The 25,464-nt window shown below is 41.5% G+C and overlaps 1 protein-coding gene across 1 annotated transcript in view; it reads right to left on the bottom strand.

Moving 5' to 3' along the window:
- LOC102903815 (uncharacterized) overlaps positions 1-21,257 on the bottom strand; it is a 34,602-nt gene extending 13,345 nt beyond the window's left edge. The window contains exons 1-4 of the mRNA XM_076552268.1: positions 19,162-21,257; positions 15,400-15,526; positions 14,463-14,549; positions 10,443-11,186 (exon numbers count right to left, since the gene is read on the bottom strand). Coding sequence (XP_076408383.1) covers positions 10,443-11,186; positions 14,463-14,549; positions 15,400-15,526; positions 19,162-19,167 — 964 coding nt within the window. The 5' untranslated portion in view covers positions 19,168-21,257. The remainder of the gene's footprint in view (positions 1-10,442; positions 11,187-14,462; positions 14,550-15,399; positions 15,527-19,161) is intronic.
- Positions 21,258-25,464: the final 4,207 nt, after the last annotated feature.

The following is a 25,464-nucleotide window of genomic DNA, read 5'->3' as shown; positions in this document are numbered from 1 at the left end:
TTACCCAGGGACTCTAACTGGAATTAAGCTGCTTTAAAAATCCCAGATTTACAGATTTGCAAAGGGCGTTGAGGGGATGTGAGTCCAGCTTTTGACGACAAAGAGTATTGGGCTTACTTCTGGCTCTAATCAATGTGTCCTGACTTTAAAAGCTCAGGTGTACATAGAATCTTATGGCAAGAGGAAAAAATCACATTGACTCAATTTTACTTCAAAAAAGCGGAGCAAGAAGCTAAGTTGGGACACACCACAAATTCTTTTTAGAATTGTTTTTGAACCCAAGTTTCCTGGAAATGTTCTGTAATCTGAGCTACTCTGGGTCTTGAGACAGAAGGATCACAAGCCTATGTCCCAAATCACAAAGTAGGAATAGAGACGGGGTTACTTACCGATAAAGCATTTGCATAGAACGAAAGAGGCCTTGGTTTAATACCTAATAACTACAAATTAAAAAAAAAAAGGTTTTAGTGTGTACACTGGAACTCAGTTTGGAGCATGGGCCAGGAAACATGTATCTCTTATTACACCTACAGATAAGCCCCAGAATCCCTTTGAGACTCTTTTCAACGGTCGTGGGTCCCTTGTCCACATTTTTATCCATTTACCTGGGTAAACAATTTAATGTTGTAGGAGCTGTACCAGAGCTTCACCCACTTCTCTCCAGTCTTTCTCAAACCCAGGCAAGTATTCACCACCGGGCATTCTCTGAGCTCTCTGCTCCTCTTGAGGAAAATCAGCGTTGATATCAGTGCGGTGTGGGAACTGACCACTGTCTTTTTTTCTGTTCTTGCCATTGCTCCTGTGTGACAGTATTTAATGGGTATTTTTTTTTCTTGAGCTTCCCACCACTTCCCCATCTCAGAACACAGAAATGATTCTTCCTTTAGTACAAAGGCATCAGAAATACAGTCCTGAGAAGATCAAAGAGGCTAGATTGACACCAGGGTGTTCCCACAGTTACACAGTTCATCTCAGTTGTGTTTATCCCTGTACTGGTAATGTCTGAGGCTCAACTATAACCCCACGAGAGGAAAATGTTCATTTTTATGCCATGGACACCGATTCACAATGAAATTATTTCCCAGATCAGAAGGTGGTTTTGCTCTGTTTTATTACCACAAGTTTTTGGTTTTTTTTTTTCAACTTGACACAAGCTAAAGTCATCAGAGTAGGCCTCAAGTGAGAAAGTGGATCTGTAAAGATCAGGCTGTAGGCATGCCTGGAGGGTATTTTCTCAATACATAATTGATGTGGGAAGGACCAGGCCATTGTGGCTGGTACCACCCCTGGGCTGATGGTCCTGGGTTCTCTAAGAAAGCAGTCTGAGCAAGTCCTGGAGAGCAAACCAGTAAGAAGAAGCCCTCCTTGGACTCTGCATCAGCTCCAGCCTCCAAAGTTCTACTGTTTGAGTTCCTGCCCTGGCTTCCTCCAATGGACAGTAATCCAGGATATGTAAACCAAATAAACACTTTCATTCCTATGATTACTATTCGTGGTTGTCAACTTGACTACATCTGGAATTAACTGTAATGGAGGGATTACACCTGTGAGGAATTTTTTTTGCTTGAAGTGGATAGATCCACTTCTAGTCTAGACCTTTGAGGTAGGAATACACACACCTTTGATCTTGATATTGAGGTGGAAAGATACACCTTTAATCTGGGCCACACTTTCTGCTAGAAGCCTATATAACAGTGGTTCTCAACCTGTGGGTTGCAACCCCCTTAGAAAAATACAGATAGTCACATTATGATTCATATAGTACCAAAATTATGAAGTAGCAACAAAAATAATTTTATGGTTGAGAGTCACCACAACTTGAGGATCTGTATTAAAGGGTTGCAACATCAGGAAGGCTGAAACGCACTGCTGTATTAAGACATGGAAGATGGAAGCTTTGGCTCTTTGCCTAGTGCCTCTCACCTTGCTAGCACATTCATTCCTTCACTGGCATTGGAGCCTACTTCTTCAGGATCCCATCATATACTGAAGACCAGATGAGAGGTCCAGCCTTATGAACTGAGCCAAATACTGGATTCTTGGACTTTTCATTCACTGCACATCACTGTTGCATTAGCTGGACTGTGCAGCCTGTAAGTCATTCTAATAAATAAATCCGCTTTCTATGTATAAAGATTCATTCTCTATGTTCTGTTACTCTAGAAAACCCTAATACATCCCACAACTTGCTTTTGGTCAGGTTTATCATAAAAATAGTAATCCGATATAAGACACAAGTTGGTCCCAGGATGGTAGAGTATTGCTAGAACCATGTAAAACATCTTAATTAGCAATGGGGGAGGGCCCAGATCATTGTAGGTAGTGCCATCCCTGAAATGGTAGTCCTAGGTTCTATACGAAAGCAAGTTGCGCAATCCGTCTGTAAGCAGTATCCCTCCATGGCTTCTGAATCAGCTCCAGCTTCCAGGTTCCTGCTCTACTTGAGTTCCTGTTCTGACTTCCTTTGATGATGAACAGTGATATGGAAATGTAAGTCAAATAAACACTTTCTCCCCTAACTTGCTTTTGGTCATGGTGTTTCATCACAGAATAGTAATCCTAAAACAGAAGTTGGTACCACAGACATGCTAACATGGATAGGAAAACACACAGGAGGCCTTAACCCTACAGAAAGAATGATAGGCAACTATGGAATGCTAAGAGGAGAAGGAATAGTTTTCGTCAGGAATGAGCACACCACTTGGTTATCCAATACCAAATTGTCAGCCTTGAAAATACATAAATACAGACAAGGTAATATAGACTTAGAAGTTTGTGTGTGTGTGTGTGTGTGTGTGTGTGTGTGTGTGTGTGTGTGTGTGTGTATGAAGAGTGGCCATCAGTTTGAAAGAGAGCAAGAAGGAATATATGGAAAAGTGTGGAGGGAGAAACAAGAGGTGAGAAATGATGTAATCATAATCTCAAAAGATAAAAGAAATAGTATTTTTTAAAAGGAGCTGAAAAAGAAATATCCATTTGTAATAATGCTCACTGTTATGGTGGGCTAAAGAGGTGGGGGCCCAAAGACCAGGAGCCAAGGCCAGCTTGGGCCACACATGTAAGAAGTTAGAGATGGGCCAGTGGCCAAGAGCACCCATGTTCTAACACCAACATGGAAGCTAACAGTCACCTGTAACTCCAGTTCCTGAGGATCCAAAGCCCACTGTGGCTTCTGGAGGCAAAGTGTTCACACGGTGCAGACAAACATGCAAGCCAAATAATCTTACACATAAAATTAAGACAAATCTTAAAAGGAAAAAAAAAAAAGGTAGACACACTCACACCTCCATCACCCTATGGGCAACTGGCTTAGGTAATCACATTATAGTCCAGTGTACATACAGCACATAAATTCATTTGTTCACATATAAACAAAGACACCCCATCCATGAAGGGGGACATATTTTATAGAGTTTTGAACTAGGAATGCTGCAATATAAAATCAGTAAAAATAAATAATTCAATACATGTCCCATTAAGAGTTATAATCTCTTTTCTAGTTTGATACTGAGTGTCATACAGTACAAATGGATTTCACACTTCCTGTGTAGCTGAAGATAACCCTGAACATCTAACCTTGGCTCTTCTACTGCCTAAGTGCTGGGATTATAAGCCAACTCCACCACACCTAGCTACCAAAGCATAATGGTATTTGTGATGTTTCTTGTTGAACAGATATCGAACACAGCTGTAGGTGTTATTCCTACTGGGAGCTCCAGTTTACGGTCATTGTGCACAGATCTAGATCTCATTCATTTTGCTCTTTTCCCAGTGCCTCATGGAGAAATGCCACCATTGAACACAAACAAATACACCAACCCACAATAAGGAACAGGAGAGAAAATTGAAGACATATATTTTATAGTACCATAGTTAGGGTTTCTATTACTATGATGAAACACCATGACCAACAGCAAGTCAGAGAGAAAAGGGTGTATTGGTCTTACACTGCCACAGTGTAATCCATCACTGAAGGACAGGAACTCAAATATGGCAGAAACCTGGAGGCAGGAATTGATACAGAGGCCACAGAGGAGTACTGTTTATTGGCTTGCTCCTCATGGCTTGCTCAGTCTACTCTCTTAGAGAACCCAGGACTACCAGCCCAGCGATGGCCCCACCCACAATAGGCTGGGCCTCCCTCATCAATCACTAATTAAAAAGATGCCCTACAGTCTTGCCTACAGCCCAATCTTATGGAGACATTTTCTCAACTGGGGCTCCTTCCTCTGATGACTCTAGCCTGTGTCATAAAACCATCCAGCACAGTATTTAATGAGAAATTTCCTATTAATCAAAGGCCAACTATCAAATAAACAAGATATATGTCAGTACTGGAACAGTTTTCATTAACCTACAGGCATCTCTACTTTTCTCTAGCATAATCCAAGACTGCCAATGTGGAAAGGAATCAATGTGGAGAGAAGCCACCCATGGGGAAAAAGTGAAATCCTATTCAAAAGTCAACCCTTCTGAGTTATAACCAACCCTGAATGCAAGTGGACTTACCAAACCCAATAAATGAGATTAATGTACTGAGTTCAAAAGAAAAACAGCTAGTAAAGAGACCCACAAATAGAGCTAAATCCTGGAAAATCAAACTGTGGGGGGCTAATCTGAATAACTGAGGGGCCGCAAATATGGAAAAGGCCCTGGCCTTCTCAAAACCAGGCACATGCTTAGCAGAGCCAGTAATGGCCCAGAGCCAGGGCCTGGGGAGCTTTTCCCTAAGAACTTGGTGTACAGAGAAGGAACACAGCTCCTTCTCCAAGACCAGAAATAGGCTTGGAAAAGCTTGGTGCCAGGACCTTGCGAGAGTTGTGGCTTCAGATCCTGAGACATCAACACTCCCCACAGGGAATGGCTATCAGTCCCAAGGCTGCTGTGTGCTCAGTCTGTAATATTCTTGAGATACTGTGTGTTCCCTTTGTGCCACGTGGTTTGATTAGCTTCCTGCTGACTTGGTCCCACTGTATGATAGTTTTTGCTGACTTTGTCAGTCTAGCCTCCATAAGACTGTATAAAATGCTGTACTTCTTAATAAGCTTGTTTGGAATAAGGTATAGCTTGTGCAAGACCTTCTGACCTCAAACTTTCTTACCTTTGTTACGGAGTTTGTGACTCCTGGGAAAAGACCATAGACCTGATCTGGATTATAAAATTAATTAAATTTATTAAAGCTGCTAGCAGAACAATACTCATTGAGCCAAACTTGAGATGCCATCTGAAAGGGGGGTGGGGTGGGTATAAAGGAAGGACTTTTAAAGGCAAAAACCACAAGAAGACCTTAAGCAGCTGCACAAGCAGCCAAAGAGCTGTTCTGTTCTGCCAAGGTTAGGTAGTCAAAGTCACCTCAAATCTGTCCTCGAATGTCTGCATAAGCAGGTCACAGAAGCCAAAAAGCAGTCCGTCATATCATAACGTGCAGATAGTCTGGCTGTACATTTGTTGTGTGTGCGGTTACTGGGAACTTATCCTCCAGAGACAAATGTCTAGGAGGTACCTGCCTAGGATAAAATAGAGTTTCTTCAGCCATCCCAATCTTCTCAATTTTCATTCCTCTGCATTTTCTGATCTCTTGGTCCTCTCTCTCAATACCCCATCACTGAAGTATGATCTGTTGGACCAGATCATCAAACCATAAAGCAAATGAAGCTACAAAAACCTGGTTAAAATAATCTGAACTGATAGAGATGACAAACAAAAACTAATCAGAAGAAATGAAGTCACTACACGTACATAAAAATGGACATAACTAATGCAAATGTTTCTACACAAAATCAATAGGTTCTCAATTCCACCTAGATAACATTAAAAGACATGAAGAACAAACAGTTCAGAGAAAATAAAAACAGGACACTTCAACATTGCATTCTCACATCCTAGATAGGTCCTCCAAACAAGGTGCAAAGGATCCTCCAAGGTATCAGCTGAGTTTAAAAGATAACTACAGAACATGACACACAACAGATAAGGAATACATATTTTGCTCACTGGCATAAGATATCTTCTCTAAAATGGACCACATTTCATGCCACAAACCAATTCACTATAAATTGAAAAAAAGAAATAATCTTGTGCATCCTATCAAAACACACTGTACTGAAACTAGAAAGGAATAAAAAGACTAACCTAAGAAAATGCACAAATAATTGGTGACTAAACGATACACCTTTGAATGAGCAGTGGCACTGAAGGATTAGAAAATCAGTTCTAAGTGGAACAGTTATACTGAGAAGTTCTTAACTGAAATAGCAAAGAGGTCTCAAATAAAAAAAAATCTAAGATGCAACTCCAAGGTGAAAAAGAAGCCAAACAGAAATACAGATGTTAACAAGAAATAGTGATCAATAAAAATAATAAAAAACCAAGGCATAATTCATAAGTTAGAGACTGAAGAACAACATATAGAATTAAGCAAAGAGTGGTCCTTTACTAAAGGTCACATGATAGTTTCTGCAGTATCCATCCGCTAGCCAAACAAATCAGAGCAAAGAGATGATCATGGGATACTCTGAAACCTATATTCCAAAAACATCAGAAATGTTTAGAAGAAACAGCTATGTTTATAAGTACTTATGGCCCTGTGAAAATAAAACCAGAAGATATAAACATCCTAAACAGACCCCTCGCACTAAGGAGATTGAAGCAGTAATTAAAACTTTCAAAGAAAGTTTAGTATCAACACTTTTCAAACCCTTCCACAAAATAGAAAAAGATGCACACTACCAAACTCATTCTAAGGAGCCACTGTAACACTATTATTCCAAGTACACACACACACACACACACACACACACACACGACAAATAGCTCTAATTAATATAGACTTTTTTAGAGAAAATTAACTATAGTCAAACTTTATCTTATGTTTGGCACCACCCCCTTATGGAAGGCTGGCTCAATATATGCAAATCAATATATAATACACCATAAAGGAGACCAACAGAAATCATCTCTTGTAGAAAAGTCACTTGACGAACTTCAAAAAGCTATGGATGATAAAACTATTGGTAACCGTCAATAAATGAAGAAAAATGAAAACTCTAGTATGAGACAAAGGTTCCTAATATCTCTACATTTTCAATACTATAATGAAATTCTTAACTAAAGAAAGATGAAAATAGAAATAGGCAAAGGGAAAAATTAGAAAGGAAGAAATTCAACTATGCCAGTTTACAGATGACACGAATGTACTCTAAAAGATCTTCTTGTATACTCCACCAAAGACTTCTAAATATAATGGTGCTGACTAGTTTTATGTCATCTTGACACAAGTTAGAGTCATTTTGGAAGAGGGAACCTCAACTGAGAAAATGCCCCTACCAGACTGACCTGTTGGCAAGCCTGTGATACACTTTCCTGACTGATGATTGACACTGGAGGGCCCAGCTCATTGTGGGTGGTGCCACAACGGGTCTGGAGGTCCTGGGTGCTGTAAGAAAGCAGGATGAACAAGCCGTAGAGAGGGAACCAGCAAGCAGCACCTCCTCCAAAGCTTCTCCACAGTTCCTGCCTCCAGGTTCCAGCCCCACCTGATCTCCTACCCTAACTTCACTCAGTCATGGATTGTTACCTGGAATTATAGAACAAAATGAGCCCTTCCCTCCCCAGCTTGCTTTTGGTCATGGTGGTTTATCACAGCAACGAAAACCCTAAGACAAAGATAAATACTATCAATAAAATAGCTGTTCACAGAATCAACATAAAACATCATTAGCCTTTATATACAACAACAAGATACTTGCAAAGAAAGTAATTAGGAAAAATAGCACCTAGTCACCATAGTCTTTTTGTTTGTTTGTTTTGTTTTGTTTTTAAGGAAATATATTTGGGAATGACTCTAACCAAAGAGGTGAAGGGCTTCTACAAGCAAAATTTGAAAATATCAAAAAGCATCACTTAGAGGAAGGCATTATAAGACAGAAAGACATCACATGTTCTGGGATTTGCAGAGCCCATTTTGTGAAAGCACCTAGTGTAATGAAAGCAACCTACACATTCAATGCAATCCACAGCAAAATCTCAGTGACAAAGAACTAGAAAAACACACAACTTACATGGAAACAAAAATGACCACACACAAGCAATTTATGAAGAAAGAAGAGTCAAATGTATCATATTACTCAACTTCAAACTATGCTACATAGCCTTGGTGATGAAGACTACATGGCACTCATATAAAACAAACATGTAAATAATGGAATGCAAACTACCACCCAGACAGAAAACATTGAGGTAAAGGACACATAACATTTGACAAAATTTCCAAAAATATAGACAGCCTTTTCAACAAATACTGCTAGCAAAATTAGATATCCAAATTCTTCCCAAAGGAAGAATGAAATTAGATCCACTTTGCTTACCCTACACAAAAATAAATTCAAACTGAATGAAAGATATTAACACTGAAATACTACAATTATTATAGTAACTAATAGCAGAGACATGGAAACATTGAAACATGTCTGTGCTATTCATTATACATAATGAATAATCATTATACATAAAGCTGTACTGATACTACATCTGTGTCTGTGCATGGCTCTGTGTGTGTGTGTGTGTGTGTGTGTGTGTGTGTGTGTGTGTGTGTGTGTGTGTGTGTGTGTGTGTATAAGCAGAAAACAGTTTAGAAAGAGAATAGGGTAATAAGGGGGCAAAGCAGAACTAAAGGGGAGTAGGAAGAAAACACTCTGATACATACATATCAAATGTCGAATGGACACTTTTATTATTTTTATTAGTAACTTTTCCAATTGCTGTGATAATGTACATGAGCATCTTTAAGGAACGTTTAATCTGGCTCCTGGTTGAAGGCTACTGTCCACTACTGTTGTGGTTTGAGTACAAATGGACCCCCAGGCTCATACATATATTTAAACGCTTGGTTCTCAGTCGGTGGACTGTTTAGGAAGGATTAGGAGATGTGGCCTTGTTGAAGGAGGTGTGTCACATATATATATGGTTTCTCAACAAAACAAACTCTCTGATATATGAAGAATAAACAATGTCTCTTAACACTTAGATTTGCAGGGTTTCTCTTACGCATAAATTGAAAACATTGCAGGAGATTGGAATCTGTTCAACAGCTATCCCATAACTTTCACAAAGTTCCTTTCTAGTCCTTGTCATATTCTTTCCATAAACAGGGCTTTTCTCCAATGGGAATGCTCCAGTGGCCAGCGAAGGTTGAACAAACGTAAAGGCTGTGTGACATTATCTCCCGTACAGTCTGGTGACAGATAAAGTAGACAGAAGAAGGAAAGCTTCCCACATTCACTGCTTTCTTACTTTGATTTCTCTTCCCATGGCAAATGCCATGACCACCAACAACTTAGGGGAAGAGAGCTCTGTTTCACCTTAAAGGTTATAGTTCATCATCCAGGGAAGTCAGAGCAGCAACTAAAGCAGAAACCAGAGAAGCTGTTCTCAACCTGTAGGGTCAGACCATCCTTTCACAGGGGTCACCTGAGACCATCTGCATATCAGATATTTACATTACAAAGCATAACTAGCAAAATTACAGTTACAAAGTAGCAATGAAATACGTTTATGGAACTGTATTAAAGGGTCACAGTCTAGGAAGATTGAAAATCACTGCCATAGAAAACAGCTACTTCCTTGCTCCATCATGCTTGCGCTCACCAAGAATTTTTATATAGCTTTGAACATCTGCCCTGGGGTGGCACTCCTTATCCTTGGATAGACTAATGTACATCACTTAAAAATCAAGAAAATGTCCCCAAAGACATGCCTATAGGCTAATCCAATTGAGTCAAATACCTAGTTGAAAGTCCCTCAGATAATGATAGGGCTATGTGAAGTTGACACTTGAAGCTAACAAGGACATCTGCAGAGTTTCTCACCTATGTCAGTTCTTTGGTGGTGATGAAGATGAAGTATTAGTCAAGGCTTTGGCACAATGCTTGTACATGGAGAGTGCCTCTGCAGCATGAAGGGGCGATACTTAAGGTGCAAAGAGCAGGTAAAGGACTTGCCAAATTGATTGCTTTTGTGGGCTCCCTCATTGGAATGGATTTGCCGATGCTTATACACCAGACACAGGAACAGCTAAACTCTGGTCCCTTTCCTGCACACATGCAGGGCTTCTCTCAGGTGTGAATTGTGTGAGGTTGAGCAACAACTAAAAGACACACAAAACCGTTGCGACATCTTTCACATTGGCAGGCTAGTTGTCTGAACACTTTGTGTGTTTTACTAAGAGCCTTTAAAAGCTCTTTCGACATCTTTCACATTGGCAGGCTAGTTGTCTGAACACTTTGTGTGTTTTACTAAAAGCCTTTAAAAGCTCTTTCGACATCTTTCACATTCAGATGGTTTTCCCTCAAGACGAATTTTACGGAGATTGGAAAACGTTGTTTGAATAGTAAAGCACTCACCACATTTTTCGCAGGTGTATTGCTTCAGTCTCTTATGGGTTCTCGCATGTTGAGTAACATCTGAAGGACAGGGAAAGGATTTGCCACATTCCTCACACTCATAGGGTCTCTCCTCAGAATGAATTCTTTGATGTCTTTTAAGGCCTGAAGCATAGTAAAACATTTTGCCACATTCTGTGCACTTATAGGATTTCTGTCCAGTGTGAGCCTGCTTGTGTCGATTAAGGTGGTGTCTCCTACTATAGGCTTTCCCACATTTTTCACAGATGTAACGCTTCTCTCCAGTATGAACAACTTTGTGTTTACTAAGGTCTGAAAGACTACTAAAGGGTTTTTCACATTCTTTACACTTGTAAGGTTTCTCTCCAGTATGAACTCTTTGGTGTTTTTTAAAGTCTGCAGGACTGGAAAACTTTTTGCCACATACTTCACACTCATAGGGTTTCTCTCCAGTGTGAATTTTCTGGTGGTTAATAAGTGTGGAAGCCAAAGAAAAGGCCTTGCCACATACATCACACTTGTAGGGTTTCTCTCCAGTATGCACAGTACGGTGGTTAATAAGTGTGGAAAGCACAGTAAAGGCCTTGCCACATACTTCACACTTGTAGGGTTTCTCTCCAGTGTGAACTTTCTGGTGGTTAGTAAGTATGAAAAGCTTTGAAAAGGCCTTGCCACATTTATCACACTTGTAGGGTTTCTCTCCGGTATGAATTCTCAGATGATAAGTAAGAAATGAGTTCTTAGCGAAGGCTTTGCCACATTCTTTACATTTATAAGGTTTCTTTCCTGGTGAGTAAAAGGAAATGAAGAAAAGCTTAGGAACATTTGTCATATTTATAATGTTTATATTTAACATGGAGACTATAACTCATTTCCATGGATAAATAAGAAACTATAACATGTTCAACACCTAAAATTTCCACTGTATGTGGAAATCATTTCAACTTCAATTGAAATAGGAAGAAAAAAATAAAATAGAATATAGGAATAATGGAACATAATTCAAATTTAAATAGCTCCCAAAGTTGTAACATGGGTGGTAATGGAAACTTTTCAAGCATTATGCTAACAGAAAGAAGTCCATTAAACAAACAGAGAAACTATGTGAGTGTATACACAGAAAATTATGAAGTAGCCAAACGCGGAAAACAGGAAGTTAATGACGATTGTGCCAAACTGGGTAGACGTGGAAACAGATAATGTTTTATCCTAAGCATGAAGTTTTAGTTGTGGAACATAGAAAACATAGGCTGCATAACCAGACAACTTTTCATAGACTGTTCATAACACCATTAAATAATATCTTCCATCAATTTATTTAGTAGGCTTTATATTATATTTTAATGACAAGAGTATAAATATCAGAAAGATAATATTAGGAAAAATGTCAAATTTTGCTAACAACACACATGTCAATTAACACATTTTAAAGAACTATTTATTGGGCTGGGGAGATGGCTCAGAGGTTAAGAACACTGACTGCTCTTCCAGAGGTCCTGAGTTCAATCCCAGCAACCACATGGTGGCTCACAACCATCTGTAATGAGATCTGGCGCCCTCTTCTGGCCTGCAGGGATACATGCAGACAGAATACTGTATACATAATAAATCAAAAAAAGATACATTGTAGGCATATATAAAATTGCCTATGGGTAAATTTTTTTTTAAAAAAGAACTATTTATTTACAAGAGAAAGAGCCACTGAGTAACTAATAAAGAGAGACAAGTCATGAAAATATGAGGGCCATGTTTACAGGTGTAAGTGGAAGTATACAATTCTGTTTGTCACAGAAATAGATACTTTAATATAGATTTTTCATAAATGTTTAGGCATGGAGTACATGCAAACAGGTGATTTCAGGCAGCTTAGACGGCAAAATTAGAATAGAGAAAATGGAACTGCAAAATGAAGAACAAAGAACCTCAAATCCCCAAAATGCTTAACAACTTGTACAGTTTTCACACATGACTATCTACCCACAAAGGGCATGCATGTTAAATCACTCACACTGTTTGGGAGAAAACATGAAGATGAATACAATGATTCAGATAGCACTCTGATAAGGCAATTTAATTAACATGATATAAAGAATTGTGACAGAGCTGGACATGGTGGTACATGCCTTTAATTCCAGAACTTGGGAGGCAGAGGCAAGTGGATCTCTGTAAGTCTAAGGTGAACCTGGCCTACAAAGTAAGATCCAGGGCAGCCAGGACTACACAGAGAAGCCCTGTCTCTAAATAAGTAAATCAATAAATCAAAGAAAAAAAGAAACATGACAGGACAGAAGGGGGAATTGTAATCAGAGAGGGAGATAATACAGAAGGAGGGAAGAGGAAAAATAACAGTAAGGTTATCTTAAAAAGTTATAAGGACTCATACTATTAAGTATCTACCTAAAACTATATGTATTGTAATACATGGAAATCTGGGTATAAATATACATATAAAATTTCAGTGAAGTTTTCCCATCTGAGCTGACAATGCTCCCTCCAAGAGCAAAGACCATCTGAAAAAAAAAAAAAAAAGAACCTGAACACCAGGCACGAGAAAGCTTCTTTTGAGTAGTTAGTCAGGGTTGTCCAAGAGACTCCCACAACATTGCAGACTATTATTAACGCCTTTGGTTGCTTGGTGAGTTCCTATTGCTGAAAACAGCATGCATTTAAAACACAGGGTCCAGAGTCCTGAGAGCCGGAAAAGACCTGGATGCTTCCTCCTTGAGGACTAATTTTCATGGTAACAGATGGCACCATGCAAGCATCCAAAGAAGGGGAGCAACCAAAAGTCCTACCCAGTCCTGATGCCTATGAACCCCAACAATGACCAGCATGGCACAACAACCCTAAGGGTTCAGTATTGCCAAGCATACCTCTGTGGTAACCAACAGCTCTCTAATTTAAGACTCACTCAATAAGAGAGAAATCATGCCTGGTATGGGAAACGTAGCCAACTATCCAGGGTTAATGAAATCATGGATCTTGAAGAAGAACCTACGGCCACCACTCTTCTAAACTAGCATAATCTCTAACACTGCATTCTAAATGTTTGTCCTCACACCCCCAGGGAAGTGCGGTCCTTATCCCTCATCAAGGGCACTTCTCTTTGCAATACACAAAAAACCATTATAGGAAACCTCAAATAATCAAAATGTACAGCTGTGGAGCCTAGTTCATCACACATCTCCAAAACAACTCCTGCACCTACGGCTCAGGGACCACTGTGGAAGAGGGCCTGAAACAATCGGGAAGAGTCAGAGGACCAGGAAGTGTACTGTGGGATAGTGTCTCCTAGTGATGTGAGAAACTACACTTAATGTCTCACCAACTTGACTCCCTGAAAAAGAGCTAGACGGACAGCAAACACACATACCACAGTGGACAGGGCAAGCCCACAAGGCCTTAACCCTGCACAAAGAACTACAGGCAACCAAGAAATGTGGAGAGAAGGAGAAATAGTCTTCCTCAGGGAAGAGCATACCAATTGGTTATCCAATATGTTCAGTCCTGAAAACATACATATGAGTAACATTATACAGACTGGGCGGTGTATTTAGGAATATAAGTATACAGACAGACACTCATTTAACAACAAATAATTAAAAAGGAGGCCATGAATTTGAAAGAGAGCAAGGGGGAGTATATGGGAGGGTTTGGAAAGAAGGAAAGGAAGGAAATGATATAATCTCAAAAAAAAAATAATCTTTAAGTGTATTTATGAGTTACTGAATACAAAGACTTCACAGGTATATCTTTAGAAATGTGTGCAATTTTTCAGAGGTGTAGGAAATAGTGAAAAGTCTACTGCAATGTAGATTCTCACCAAAATGAAGTACTTTGGCAATCACTAAAAATATAAGCAGAGCTCCACGCTTAGAGACTTGAAGCACTATAATCAGCTGAGAGACGCCCTTCTCGGACAACAGAAGCCATAAAGAGGGAGAGCTACAAACTTATTTCTACCAGCAAACGGAAAATGCCAGCTCAATGTACATGGTAAAGCCTGGCTTTCTGTTGGATCTGACCCCTGACCCTGCCCTCCGACCCCTCATTCCTACACACCTTGGCGCACAGCTGCTGCTTGACTCTTCCGAAGCTCTTGGTTTTTCTCCAGAAATCTGACCAGTAATGGCTTGGAGAAAGAAAGGCCTGTGTGAAGGGACAAAGAAGAGAATTAACATTTGTATTCCATTATTACGCTTATAAGGAAGAAAAAAAGGATACAATGAATGACTGTAGAGGCAGCTAGAGAGATAGTTCAGTGGTTAAGAGCATTGGCAGCTCTTCCAGAGGTCCTGAGTTCAATTCCCAGCAACCACATGGTGACTCACAGCCATCTATAATAGAATCTGATGCCCTCTTCTGACATGGAGGTGTGCATACAGATAGAGCACAATATACATAAAAAATAAATAAATCTCAAAAAATTATAAATAAATAAGTAAATAAATGACTAGAAAATTAGCTTTTCAAATTGTTCCTGATAGGCATTTTAGAATACTTCCTTAGGAGGGATTTATAATCACAGATCTTCATTTCTGTCATTTACAAGGAAAATTTTAACATCAGAAAAGAATAAAACATTTTCTTTTCCATGTGTGTTCCATGCCTCACTCCATTTAATTTCTGACATTATAACTACAGTGAAGAATGCACGCACTCAAATAAATAGATGAAAAGCACAAGAAGAAATTAAATGAAATTTGTCTTAGTTATATCAACAATTTTGCCTGAAAAGTGGTGCTGTGAGCTGGGCATGGTGGCTCATGCCTTTAACCCCAGCACTTGGGAGGCAAGAGGCAGATCTCTGAGTTCAAGGCTAGCTTGACTGGTCTACTGAGTGTGTTACAGGATAGCCACAGAAGCCCTGTCTCAAAACAAACAAAAGAGCAGGCCTATATGGACCATGTTAGAAAGTGCAAGCTCCCATGAGATGGTCTATAAAAGGAGGTTACATGCTAATAGTGAATTAGGAATTCACTATGGACATGACCCTCACCCAGGAACACAAGGTTGCTGTAATTCTCGAGCATCACATCCCTGTACAGATTCCACTGAGCAGAGTCCAGGCATTCATACTCCTCTGCAGAGAAATTAATGGCCACATCCTTGAATGACAGCATGTTCTGAAATAAAGATCAGTGAATAAATATCACACATTAAACTAATTAAAACCATTAGTTAAGCTAATTAAAACCATTAATAGTAATATAAATGCCAATAGGCATTATGTGCTTGTGAACACCATTCTAAAGTTTACCTAAGGGAAAAACAGAGCTAGAAATGCTTCTGATATGGGTAAATGATATTACTAACTTATTTTTGATATAGTCATATGATCTCACAAACTACCCATCTAAAGAGAATGAATGGTAAAAGGTCCTATAAGTGCATATGGCTATCATACAATTAAGAATGTTAATGTCAAATGAATATATCTAGTAGGGGATAAAAATCATACACACACTTGTAATATGCATCACACTTTTTACACATTTCTCACAGGAGAAAGTCATAGTGTGTGAGAAGTTACTTCTCAGCAGGTAACACACAGAATAAATGTGAAATAAAATGAAAATGCAGATTCTGGTACAGACGCTGTCTGAATTTCCTAGTAGGCACGGAGTTCAGTAGTAATACTGAATTTATAGGAGTTTGAAAGTACTTCCCTTTCTTTCTTTTCTTTTTCTTCCTTTCTTCTTTTCCTTTTTAATGTTTTAAGAAGTACTGGCTGTAGATATTCTTTTAAAAGCGTGTTAGAATTCTTGAGTGAGTCCATCTGGGATTGTTTTTCTTTCTTTCTTTCTTACTTTTTGGTGGGGAGAGGGTTGTTGGTTTTTGTGTGTGTGAGAGAGAAGGCTTTGAATTATTGCTTCAGTCCCCTCATTTGTAGGGTCTGCTCAGGCTGCTGACCTCCTCTTAGTCTGGAATACATGGTTTGGAGGAATCTAGACGTGAGCATTTCTTTTCTATTTTCCAGTGGAATGGAGGAAAGGTTCTGAGTGCTCCCTTAGAATGCTGGGTTGCTTTGGTGTCCGCTGTAGTGTGGCCCTGTTTATCCCTGGTCCTCTTCACTAGTTCTTCCTTTTAGTTGGTGGAGCCAACAGTCTGTCTGCCTTCTCCCCAAAGAACAAGCTCTGAGTTTCATTGGTTGTTTTGATAGTTTTCTTGGTTTCTACTTCACCACTTCATGCTGATTTTTATCATTTTTGTCTACTGGACTTGTGTTTGGTTTGTTGCTCTTTTGCACAATTCTTGAGGTATCATGAAGTCATTTATTTGTGTTCTTTATGATTTTTAACAAATACTCTTAAAGATATACATTTTCATCATAGGACTACGTTAAGTTCATTAAGTTTCAGAAATTTTTTGAAATCTGTAAGATCCTGGGATATTTCACTCCAAGTTCCATGAGACCAGATATCCCAACCTAGACTACTATGCTCAGCAACTAAAAGGAGAAAAGAAAACTTTGCGGGATACAAATAGGTTAACAGAATTCATGTCAATCACACCAGCCCCAAAGAGAGCCTAGCAGCAATACTTTAGACTGGAGAGTGGACAAACACAGCCACGAGACTGTAGAAAGGAAACAAGGGAGGTCGAATTACTCACACTCAAAGTATGAATGCAAACAACAAACACAAACACAAACAGCCCAACAACAAAAGGGCCACAACCATGCACACTCTGCAATAATAACGTTAAATATCAATAGACCTTCCCATCACAAAACAGGCTAAATGGACTAAGAAACGAAACCTATCTTTCTGTTCTTGAAAGGAAATTAATCTTAGTTTTAAAAAACACACTGACTTAAAGTAAATGATTAAAAAAAAAAAAAAGTAGCCAAAGCTGGGGCAGTAGTGCACACGCCTTTAATCCCAACATTGGGGAGGCAGAGGCAGGCAGATTCTGAGTTCAAGGGCAGACTGGTCTAAGGAGTTCCAGGACAGCCAAGACTACAAGGAGAAACCCTGTCTCAATAAATAAATAAATAAATGAATGAATGAATGAATAAATAAATATTAGATAAATAAATAAATGAACGAATGAATAAATAATAAATAAATAATAAATGAATGAGTGACTAAATGAATGAATGAATGAATAAATAAATAAATAAAAAGAAAAGGAAATAAAAGAAAAAAAAGTAACCAAATTCAGTGGAACATGAAAGCAGGCAGAAACCCACCCTTGTGTGTGCACCTGAACACCTCCTGTGCACCTGAACACCTCCTATGCACCTGAACACCTCCTGTGCACCTGAACACCTCCTGTGCACCTGAACACCTCCTGTGCACCTGAACACCTCCTGTGCACCTGAACACCTGTGCACCTGAACACCTCCTGTGCACCTGAACACCTCCTGTGCACCTGAACACCTGTGCACCTGAACACCTCCTGTGCACCTGAACACCTCCTGTGCACCTGAACACCTCCTGTGCACCTGAACACCTGTGCACCTGAACACCTCCTCTGCACCTGAACACCTCCTGTGCACCTGAACACCTGTGCACCTGAACACCTCCTCTGCACCTGAACACCTCCTCTGCACCTGAACACCTCCTGTGCACCTGAACACCTCCTCTGCACCTGAACACCTCCTGTGCACCTGAACACCTCCTCTGCACCTGAACACCTCCTGTGCACCTCAACACCTCCTGTGCACCTCAACACCTCCTGTGCACCTGAACACTTGTGCACCTGAACACCTCCTGTGCACCTGAACACCTCCTCTGCACCTGAACACCTCCTGTGCACCTGAACACCTCCTCTGCACCTGAACACCTCCTGTGCACCTGAACACCTGTGCACCTGAACACCTGTGCAGCTGAACACCTCCTCTGCACCTGAACACCTCCTGTGCACCTCAACACCTCCTGTGCACCTCAACACCTCCTGTGCACCTGAACACTTGTGCACCTGAACACCTCCTGTGCACCTGAACACCTCCTGTGCACCTGAACACCTCCTGTGCACCTGAACACCTCCTCTGCACCTGAACACCTCCTGTGCACCTGAACACCTGTGCACCTGAACACCTCCTGTGCACCTGAACACCTGTGCACCTGAACACCTCCTGTGCACCTGAACACCTGTGCACCTGAACACCTGTGCACCTGAACACCTCCTGTGCACCTGAACACCTGTGCACCTGAACACCTCCTGTGCACCTGAACACCTGTGCACCTGAACACCTCCTGTGCACCTGAACACCTCCTCTGCACCTGAACACCTCCTCTGCACCTGAACACCTGTGCACCTGAACACCTGTGCACCTGAACACCTCCTGTGCACCTGAACACCTGTGCACCTGAACACCTCCTGTGCACCTGAACACCTGTGTACCTGAACACCTCCTTGCACCTGAACACCTGTGCACCTGAACACCTGTGCACCTGAACACTTTCTATGCACATGTACAGCACTTCTTGTTCGTTTCTCATTTAGGACATTGTCAAAATTCAAGTGACTGTTTGTTTGTTTGTTTGTTTTGTTTTGTTTTGTTTTGTTTTGTTTTGTTTTCCGACCCAGGGTTTCTCCGTGTAGTTTCGGTGCCTGTCCTGGGATCTCGCTCTGTAGACCAGGCTGGCCTTGAACTCACAGAGATCTGCCTGCGCTGCCTCCCAAGTGCTGGGATTAAAGGCGTGGGCCACCACCACTCAGCTAAATTTAAGTGATTTTTACAAGTTGCATTCCATCCCATTTTAGATGACCTTCTAGTTAGAAAAAAAATGAATATAAAAAATTAACATACCTGCATCAAAATAGTGCTGAGATCTGCTTTTGTGACAAATAAGAAAACTATTACGAAGAACTATCACACATAGAGACAAGGTAGAGTAATATTTTCACCTGCTGCTGCAAGAGTGAAAACGGGGCTATGCGTGAGAAGCAGCACCAGGAAGTGTTCCTGGCTGACAACAGGAAAACTGTGCAACTGTGAGACCATGCATTTGTGGGAGGAGGGCGCTTTGGCTCTTTCTATGGACACCACGGAGGAGCATGAAAGAAAACAAAAAATAACAATGGGGCAGCTGTTCCTTTCTATATTAATGTTTCCCTTTTTATGTTTTCTGAGCTATAGTTTACAATTTTCAGCCATCTGTCCACTGTAGCAAATTTTCTTTAAAATATGAATTCCATGAATAGCTCAGATACATGAATGAAGCCAAAATACACTTAGTTGTTTTCAGTCTTAATCCTTGCTCCCAGTACACCCCAATGCATTCTGCACATCAAGTGGGAGCTGAATGGATTTCTTTCCAATGTTCTTTTCCTAACTCACGAATTTCAAGTTGATCAAGCCACCCAATGGAATACGAAGAAAACACTGCCAATCCCTCAGAAATACAGGAAGATCCAAATACTCCCGATGGAAATGCACGGTTGAGTGCTGACCAAGACAAGCTCCGCCGGAACAGACTTGTGGGGGGAACCCACCAACTGTGGCCGAGTTGTAGCACTCAGGACGATGACAGGTGGAGGGTAGGAACATAGAAAAGAATAGCAAGGCCTGGGAACACAGCTTCAGGGGACAAGTTCTTAGAAGTGTGAGGCCTGGGTTCAATTCCCAGCAGAGGGGCGGACAGGAGAACAAGTCACAATGCTGTGCTTGCCCGCTCCCTGCTTACACGTGGAGCAGCAAGGCGTGACTCAGAGGACAGTCTCCAACATTTGGACTTCTTCCTCAGGATTTTGAGTGGGACAGGCTTCCAATTTCTAGCTTGTTTCAGGCCTGACCAAGGCACTGAATTCTGACTTGCCTCCCTCGACCTCCAAGTGAAAGAGCATTACACATTTTGAGCGGTAGATCAAGGCCAATGAAAAGTGACACCTGTGGGGATCTTTTGTTTGTGTTCTGACAAATAAAGCTTGCCTGGAGATCAGAGGGCGGAGCTAGCCATTAGTGAACCATAGAGGCCAGGCAGTGGTGGCACACACCTTTGATCTCAGCAGTTGGGTGGAGGAAGCAGGCAGATCAGGAGTTCAAGACCACCCTGGGTAAAGAACTAGTGCAGATTCCCAATGGAAGAATTAACTGCAAGGACCATCCCTAATGCCGCCCAGCACAGGCCACTGTCCTCACTGTGGGCTGCCTGTGGGTGGAGGGCAGAAGGCCTGCCGCCATGGTCTCATGTAGGGGGGTCTTAAAAGGAAATATCTGAGGACACTCAAATATTTGAGTCTGGCAAAGGTTACTCTCTAGGTGAAAGAAAAGCAAATCCTTTCCGGACAGGGAGCAAAACGTGATTCCCTAAGAATTGCTGCGCATTCATACTCATCCCCTAATCAGAATACGGAGTCTCTGTCGCGCCCTCCTTCCATGGAAGCTGGTCCTAGACACAAGCCTAGCACAACAAAATGGAGAGAGAGGAAGTCATGAGAAGTCTCGCGACTCCTGTCCATGTGCCTTGGAGATTTTGTGAGAGAAGCCAGAGACATCTGACTGCTCTCCTCCAGTCCAGCTACATTGTCAGCTACATTGTTCCTGCCCCCGCCTCTTGCCTCCCTCGGTTTCTCGAATCTGAGATAAGAGTTTATAAACTTCACAAGCGTGAATGAATACTAGGTGGTTTACCAACTCCATAAACACGAGCACGACGCGGCTCTAAAGTGCAGTGGGGACCAGAAACTCCACTTTCTTCTCTAGACAGGCTGAGAAACCTGACGGCAGCCCGGTAAGAGGGAGTCAGCCGGTGCCAGCAAGCTTCCCGAGGCGAGCTGGAAAGTGAGCCCCCGACCCCGGCACAGCCTCGGGGGCCGGCAGTCAGCTAACCCGCCCTGCCAGGGAGCGAGGGCGCGAGACCCTGGGTGGCCTGAAGCAGCAGCAGCAGCAGCAGCAGCAGCAGCAGCAGCAGCAGCAGCAGCAGCAGCAGCAGACTGATCCTTACCGCCCTCTCCCAAGCACGGACCTCAATCCAGGCTCAGTGGCCCAGCCTGGGTTCGAACAGCACCTCCAAGGGGAGCTGCTTCTTCCCGCCCTGCTTCCCGTGTGCCCCGTGCCCACTGCTTCCAAGATGGACCTACCGGCTCACCCTGCACAATCAACCCCTCAGGCCTGGGGGGCTGCCCTGCACCCTGAACCAACCAACCTTCACTCAGGGATGCCACCCCAGCAGGGGAGTAAGAAACGTGAGCCCAAATCGGAGAGGGAAGCCGGGTGAGGGGGGAGCGCGCGTGCACAGAACGAACTCGGAAGGCGCCGCCCGGCCAAGCCTGGCTTGCGACGTCACAACGGGTGAGACTACATTTCCCATAAGTCTGTGCAACAGAGATTTCCCCGGGGTCGCTGGAGGCGCGTGGCGGCGGGAAAGGGGTGAAACGTGCCATCTCTGCCGCTAGAGGGAGCCACGCAGGGAGTCCGGCTGCTCTCAAAATCCTGGGCTCGCAAACGAAGACGTTTGAATGTGAGTGGAGATCTTACAGTAACGTTGATTACATTTATTAGTTATCTTTGGTCACTTTACTGTGATTTCACGCACAGGTCTGCTTATTCGAAACTTTTACAACAGAATAAAACATTCATTTTGACTTCTTACACTTTGAGATAGTTACAAGAAACTCACATGATTTTGTCTTTATGGCTGTGTTATGCACAATGGTTTCCACTGTAGAGCCAATCTTGTATTATAGGGATGAGACTGTTGTGGGAATCTTTCTAGAATAAGCATTCTGACACCAGTGGGAGCGGAAGAGAGGAGATGTCCCTGGTGGACTGAAGCCAGGACAGCTCCTGAAAGGCTTCAATGCTGGTCCACTTGTACCGTCATACTCTAAAACCACACAGCGGGGCGGGCAAGCCACTGAGATTTTATCGAGGCCAGCGTGGCAGTCAGCAGGCTATGAAGGGCAATGATCCATTGTTTCAGCTATTTTTCCAGGTCATTCTCTTCCAGGTTACCAAGTGAAGTCATGCTTGGCAAATAAGTAGTGCGGGCAGTGCTTTAAGTTAACCACTAAATAAGTCAATAAATCAATACTTTGTCGTGAGATACTTGTACACCATGTGAAGATGTGTTGCTGTGACTGGTGTAATAAAGAGCTGAATGGCCAATAGCTAGGCAAGAGAGGATAGGCCAGACTTCTGGGCAGAGAAAGAGAAATTGGGAGGAGGAATCTAGATGCATGATTTCTGAGAGGACCAAGCAAACACCATATAATAGGCTGCTAGGTCTTCTCTCAGAGATCAGGCCTCAATTTCAGTTTCCTGAGACTGAATAAACAGTTTCTAAGAGAGCCATGAACAAAGGACAATCAATCTCCAACACCCTTGTCAGCAGGACATGGAGAACAACATGTACTCAAGTCTAAGCCAGAATGAGATAATAACCAAAAAAGGACAAAGCCTTCTTACTTCTCTATATCCTACTTTCACTCTTATTCCATGGCTGGCTGGGTGGCTGGTCCCTAGTGTCCTCCTCTCATTGTTCTCTTGCTTTTTCTTCTTCCTTCCAGATTTCTCCTTCTATTTATCCTCTCTGCCTTCCAGTCCTCTCTATTTCTCTCTCCTGCCTTGCTATTGGCTGTTAAACTCTTTATTAGACCACTAAGAGTTTTAGAAAGGCACAGTCACACAGCTTCACAGAGCTAAACAAATACAACATAAACAAAAGTTACACACCTTAAAATAATATTCTACAACAAGTTTATATGTGCTTAGCCCAGCGTGGTGCCCAGGGTCAGGTAAAGAAGATCCACTTCTCATCAAGGGTTCCGGCTTAACCCTCATCTTCTCACAATTTAAACTGTCTCATCTTAAGGCGACATACATATCCTCATGCTATGTCACTTCTTACTGCCAGAGGTGAGTGCCTGTTCAGTTAAAAAGACCTCAGTGGACTCATAGGTCAGGGTCCATATGATCCCATAGCCACAAAGCTGTGGGACCATTACAAGCATTCACACTCATTCACCATTCCTTTGTTACTGGTTTTAAATCCCTAGTCTGTTTCTCCGGAGACCAATACCAGTGCCTCCGTATCCCTTCTAGCTTTTCCTTAGAGACCAGTGCCACCTCGGTATCCCATTGAGGCTTTGGATTCAGTCTCCTGAGGAATGATCAAGCCTGTACCCACTCTTCCTTATAGTAGGTCTCTCTTGATGGACTTTCTTTGGATCGCCAGCCCCCCAAAGGTGATATAGAGACTTATCCTTAATTGTGGCTGCTTAGCCTTAGCTTAGGCTTGTTCACAACTAGCTCTTATAACTTAAATTAACCTGTTGCTATTAATCTATATTTTGCCACATGGCTCTTTACCTCTCCTCCATTGTGTAATTTGAACTTCCTCTCTGTCTTGGCGGTGACTTCACCTCTCTTCATCCTAGAGTTTATTTCTCTGCTCGGAGGTCCTGCCTATTTTCTCCTGCCTAGCTATAGGATGTTCAACTCTTTATTAAACCAATCCAGTGTCCTAGGCATGCAAAGTAAAACAGCTACACATCTTCACATATTGTAAACAAATAATCCACAACACTTCCTGCCTATTCTTCCCCTTCCCCCAGGTTCTCACCTGGTTTAGATGTCCAGCATACTCTTCTCTTCTTCCACTCATAAACTCTACTCCTGGATCTCACAGACCCCTTAGCCATCGGGGACCATCTGCCCTGAACTTTGCTTTGTGGTGACACTATTAATTACTGCTTCAATGTGGTTGTTTTGGATTTGTTCTGGTTGTCTTATCTTCTGGGAATATTTTTAGTTGGCCATAAGTATTTAGAAATTTATCCTTTACTATATTTTATAGGTTTTTGGAACATAAGATTTCAAAGTTTATCCTGATGATCTTCTGGATTCCTCAATGGAGTTTGTTTTAACCATTCTCTTTTGTACTGAGCTTTATTAATTTAGGTTCTCTCTCTCTCTCTCTCTCTCTCTCTCTCTCTCTCTCTCTCTCTCTCTCTCTCTCTCCTCTCTCTCTCTCTTTCATTCTCTCTTAGTCTTCTTTTATCTCCCCTGCCCTCCACATTGCGCTTGGCTAGAGATTGAAGAATCTTGTTAAACTTACAAATATAAGAACCAATTGTTTAATCAGTTCTTTTTTCAAAGATTTATTTTTTTGTTATGTATACAGTGTTCTGCTTGCATGCCAGCAGAGGGCACCAGATCTCCTCATAGATGGTTTTGAGCCACCATGTGGTTGCTCTGAATTGAACTTAGGACCTCTGGAAGAGCAGGTCTGAGTTTTTCAGATGTTACTGGACTGGACATTGTTAATATATAATGGAGTTTTTATCTGAATCTGTCAAATGTTAATGGACTAGATATCATTAATGTAATTTTTGGCTGTATATATTGTATATACTTATTGGATAGTTTTTCTTGTATTAGTTATAAGCTTTCTTTAATTTTAGACAAAAAGAGAGGAAATGTGGTGGTACTGTGTTCCCCAAAATATTGTGTACCTTAATAAACTGAAAAACTCTTAATCTCTGAGCCATCTCTCTAGCCCCTGATTAATTCTTTTTATTGATATTCAAGTCTATACTTCATCAATTCTATTCTGATTTTTCTTTTTCTTTTATTATTTATTAGATCTTATCAACTCTGTATCTAAATTTAGCTTGTATTTTGTTCTCCCCCGCCCCTTTGACTTTTGGTTATTCAAGACAGGTTTTCTTTGTGTAGATCTGGCTGTCCTGGGACTCACTCTGTAGACCAGGCTGGCCTCTGGTTCACAGAGATCTGCATGTTTCTGCCTCCCAAGGGCTAGGACTAAAGGCATGTGCCACTGCTGCCCTCCCCCATGTCTTCCCCATCTTTGAATCACATAATTAGGCTACTTACTACATAATTCTAATATTTACATTAGGAACTTTTCAGTATAACAATTCCATTGGGACTGCCTTCTCTGAGTTATTCAATGAACCATTATTCATTCAAAGATATATTGTTTAGTCACAAATTATTTCTGCACTTTCCAAGGGTTTTCTCTTTTTCTATTTCAGCCCCAGGTCCTCCAGTAAGATGTACAGGTTTACTTCATTTTTTTTTTCTATGTATAAATGCTTGGTTTGTGGCCTGTACTGAAGTCCATTTTAAGGAAGGGTCCTTGTGCCT

Source organism: Peromyscus maniculatus, chromosome 15 (assembly GCF_049852395.1).
Source record: "Peromyscus maniculatus bairdii isolate BWxNUB_F1_BW_parent chromosome 15, HU_Pman_BW_mat_3.1, whole genome shotgun sequence".
Lineage (NCBI taxonomy): Eukaryota > Metazoa > Chordata > Mammalia > Rodentia > Cricetidae > Peromyscus > Peromyscus maniculatus.
Note: the sequence above shows the minus strand (reverse complement) of the source record. Positions and strands in the feature narration are given on the sequence as shown.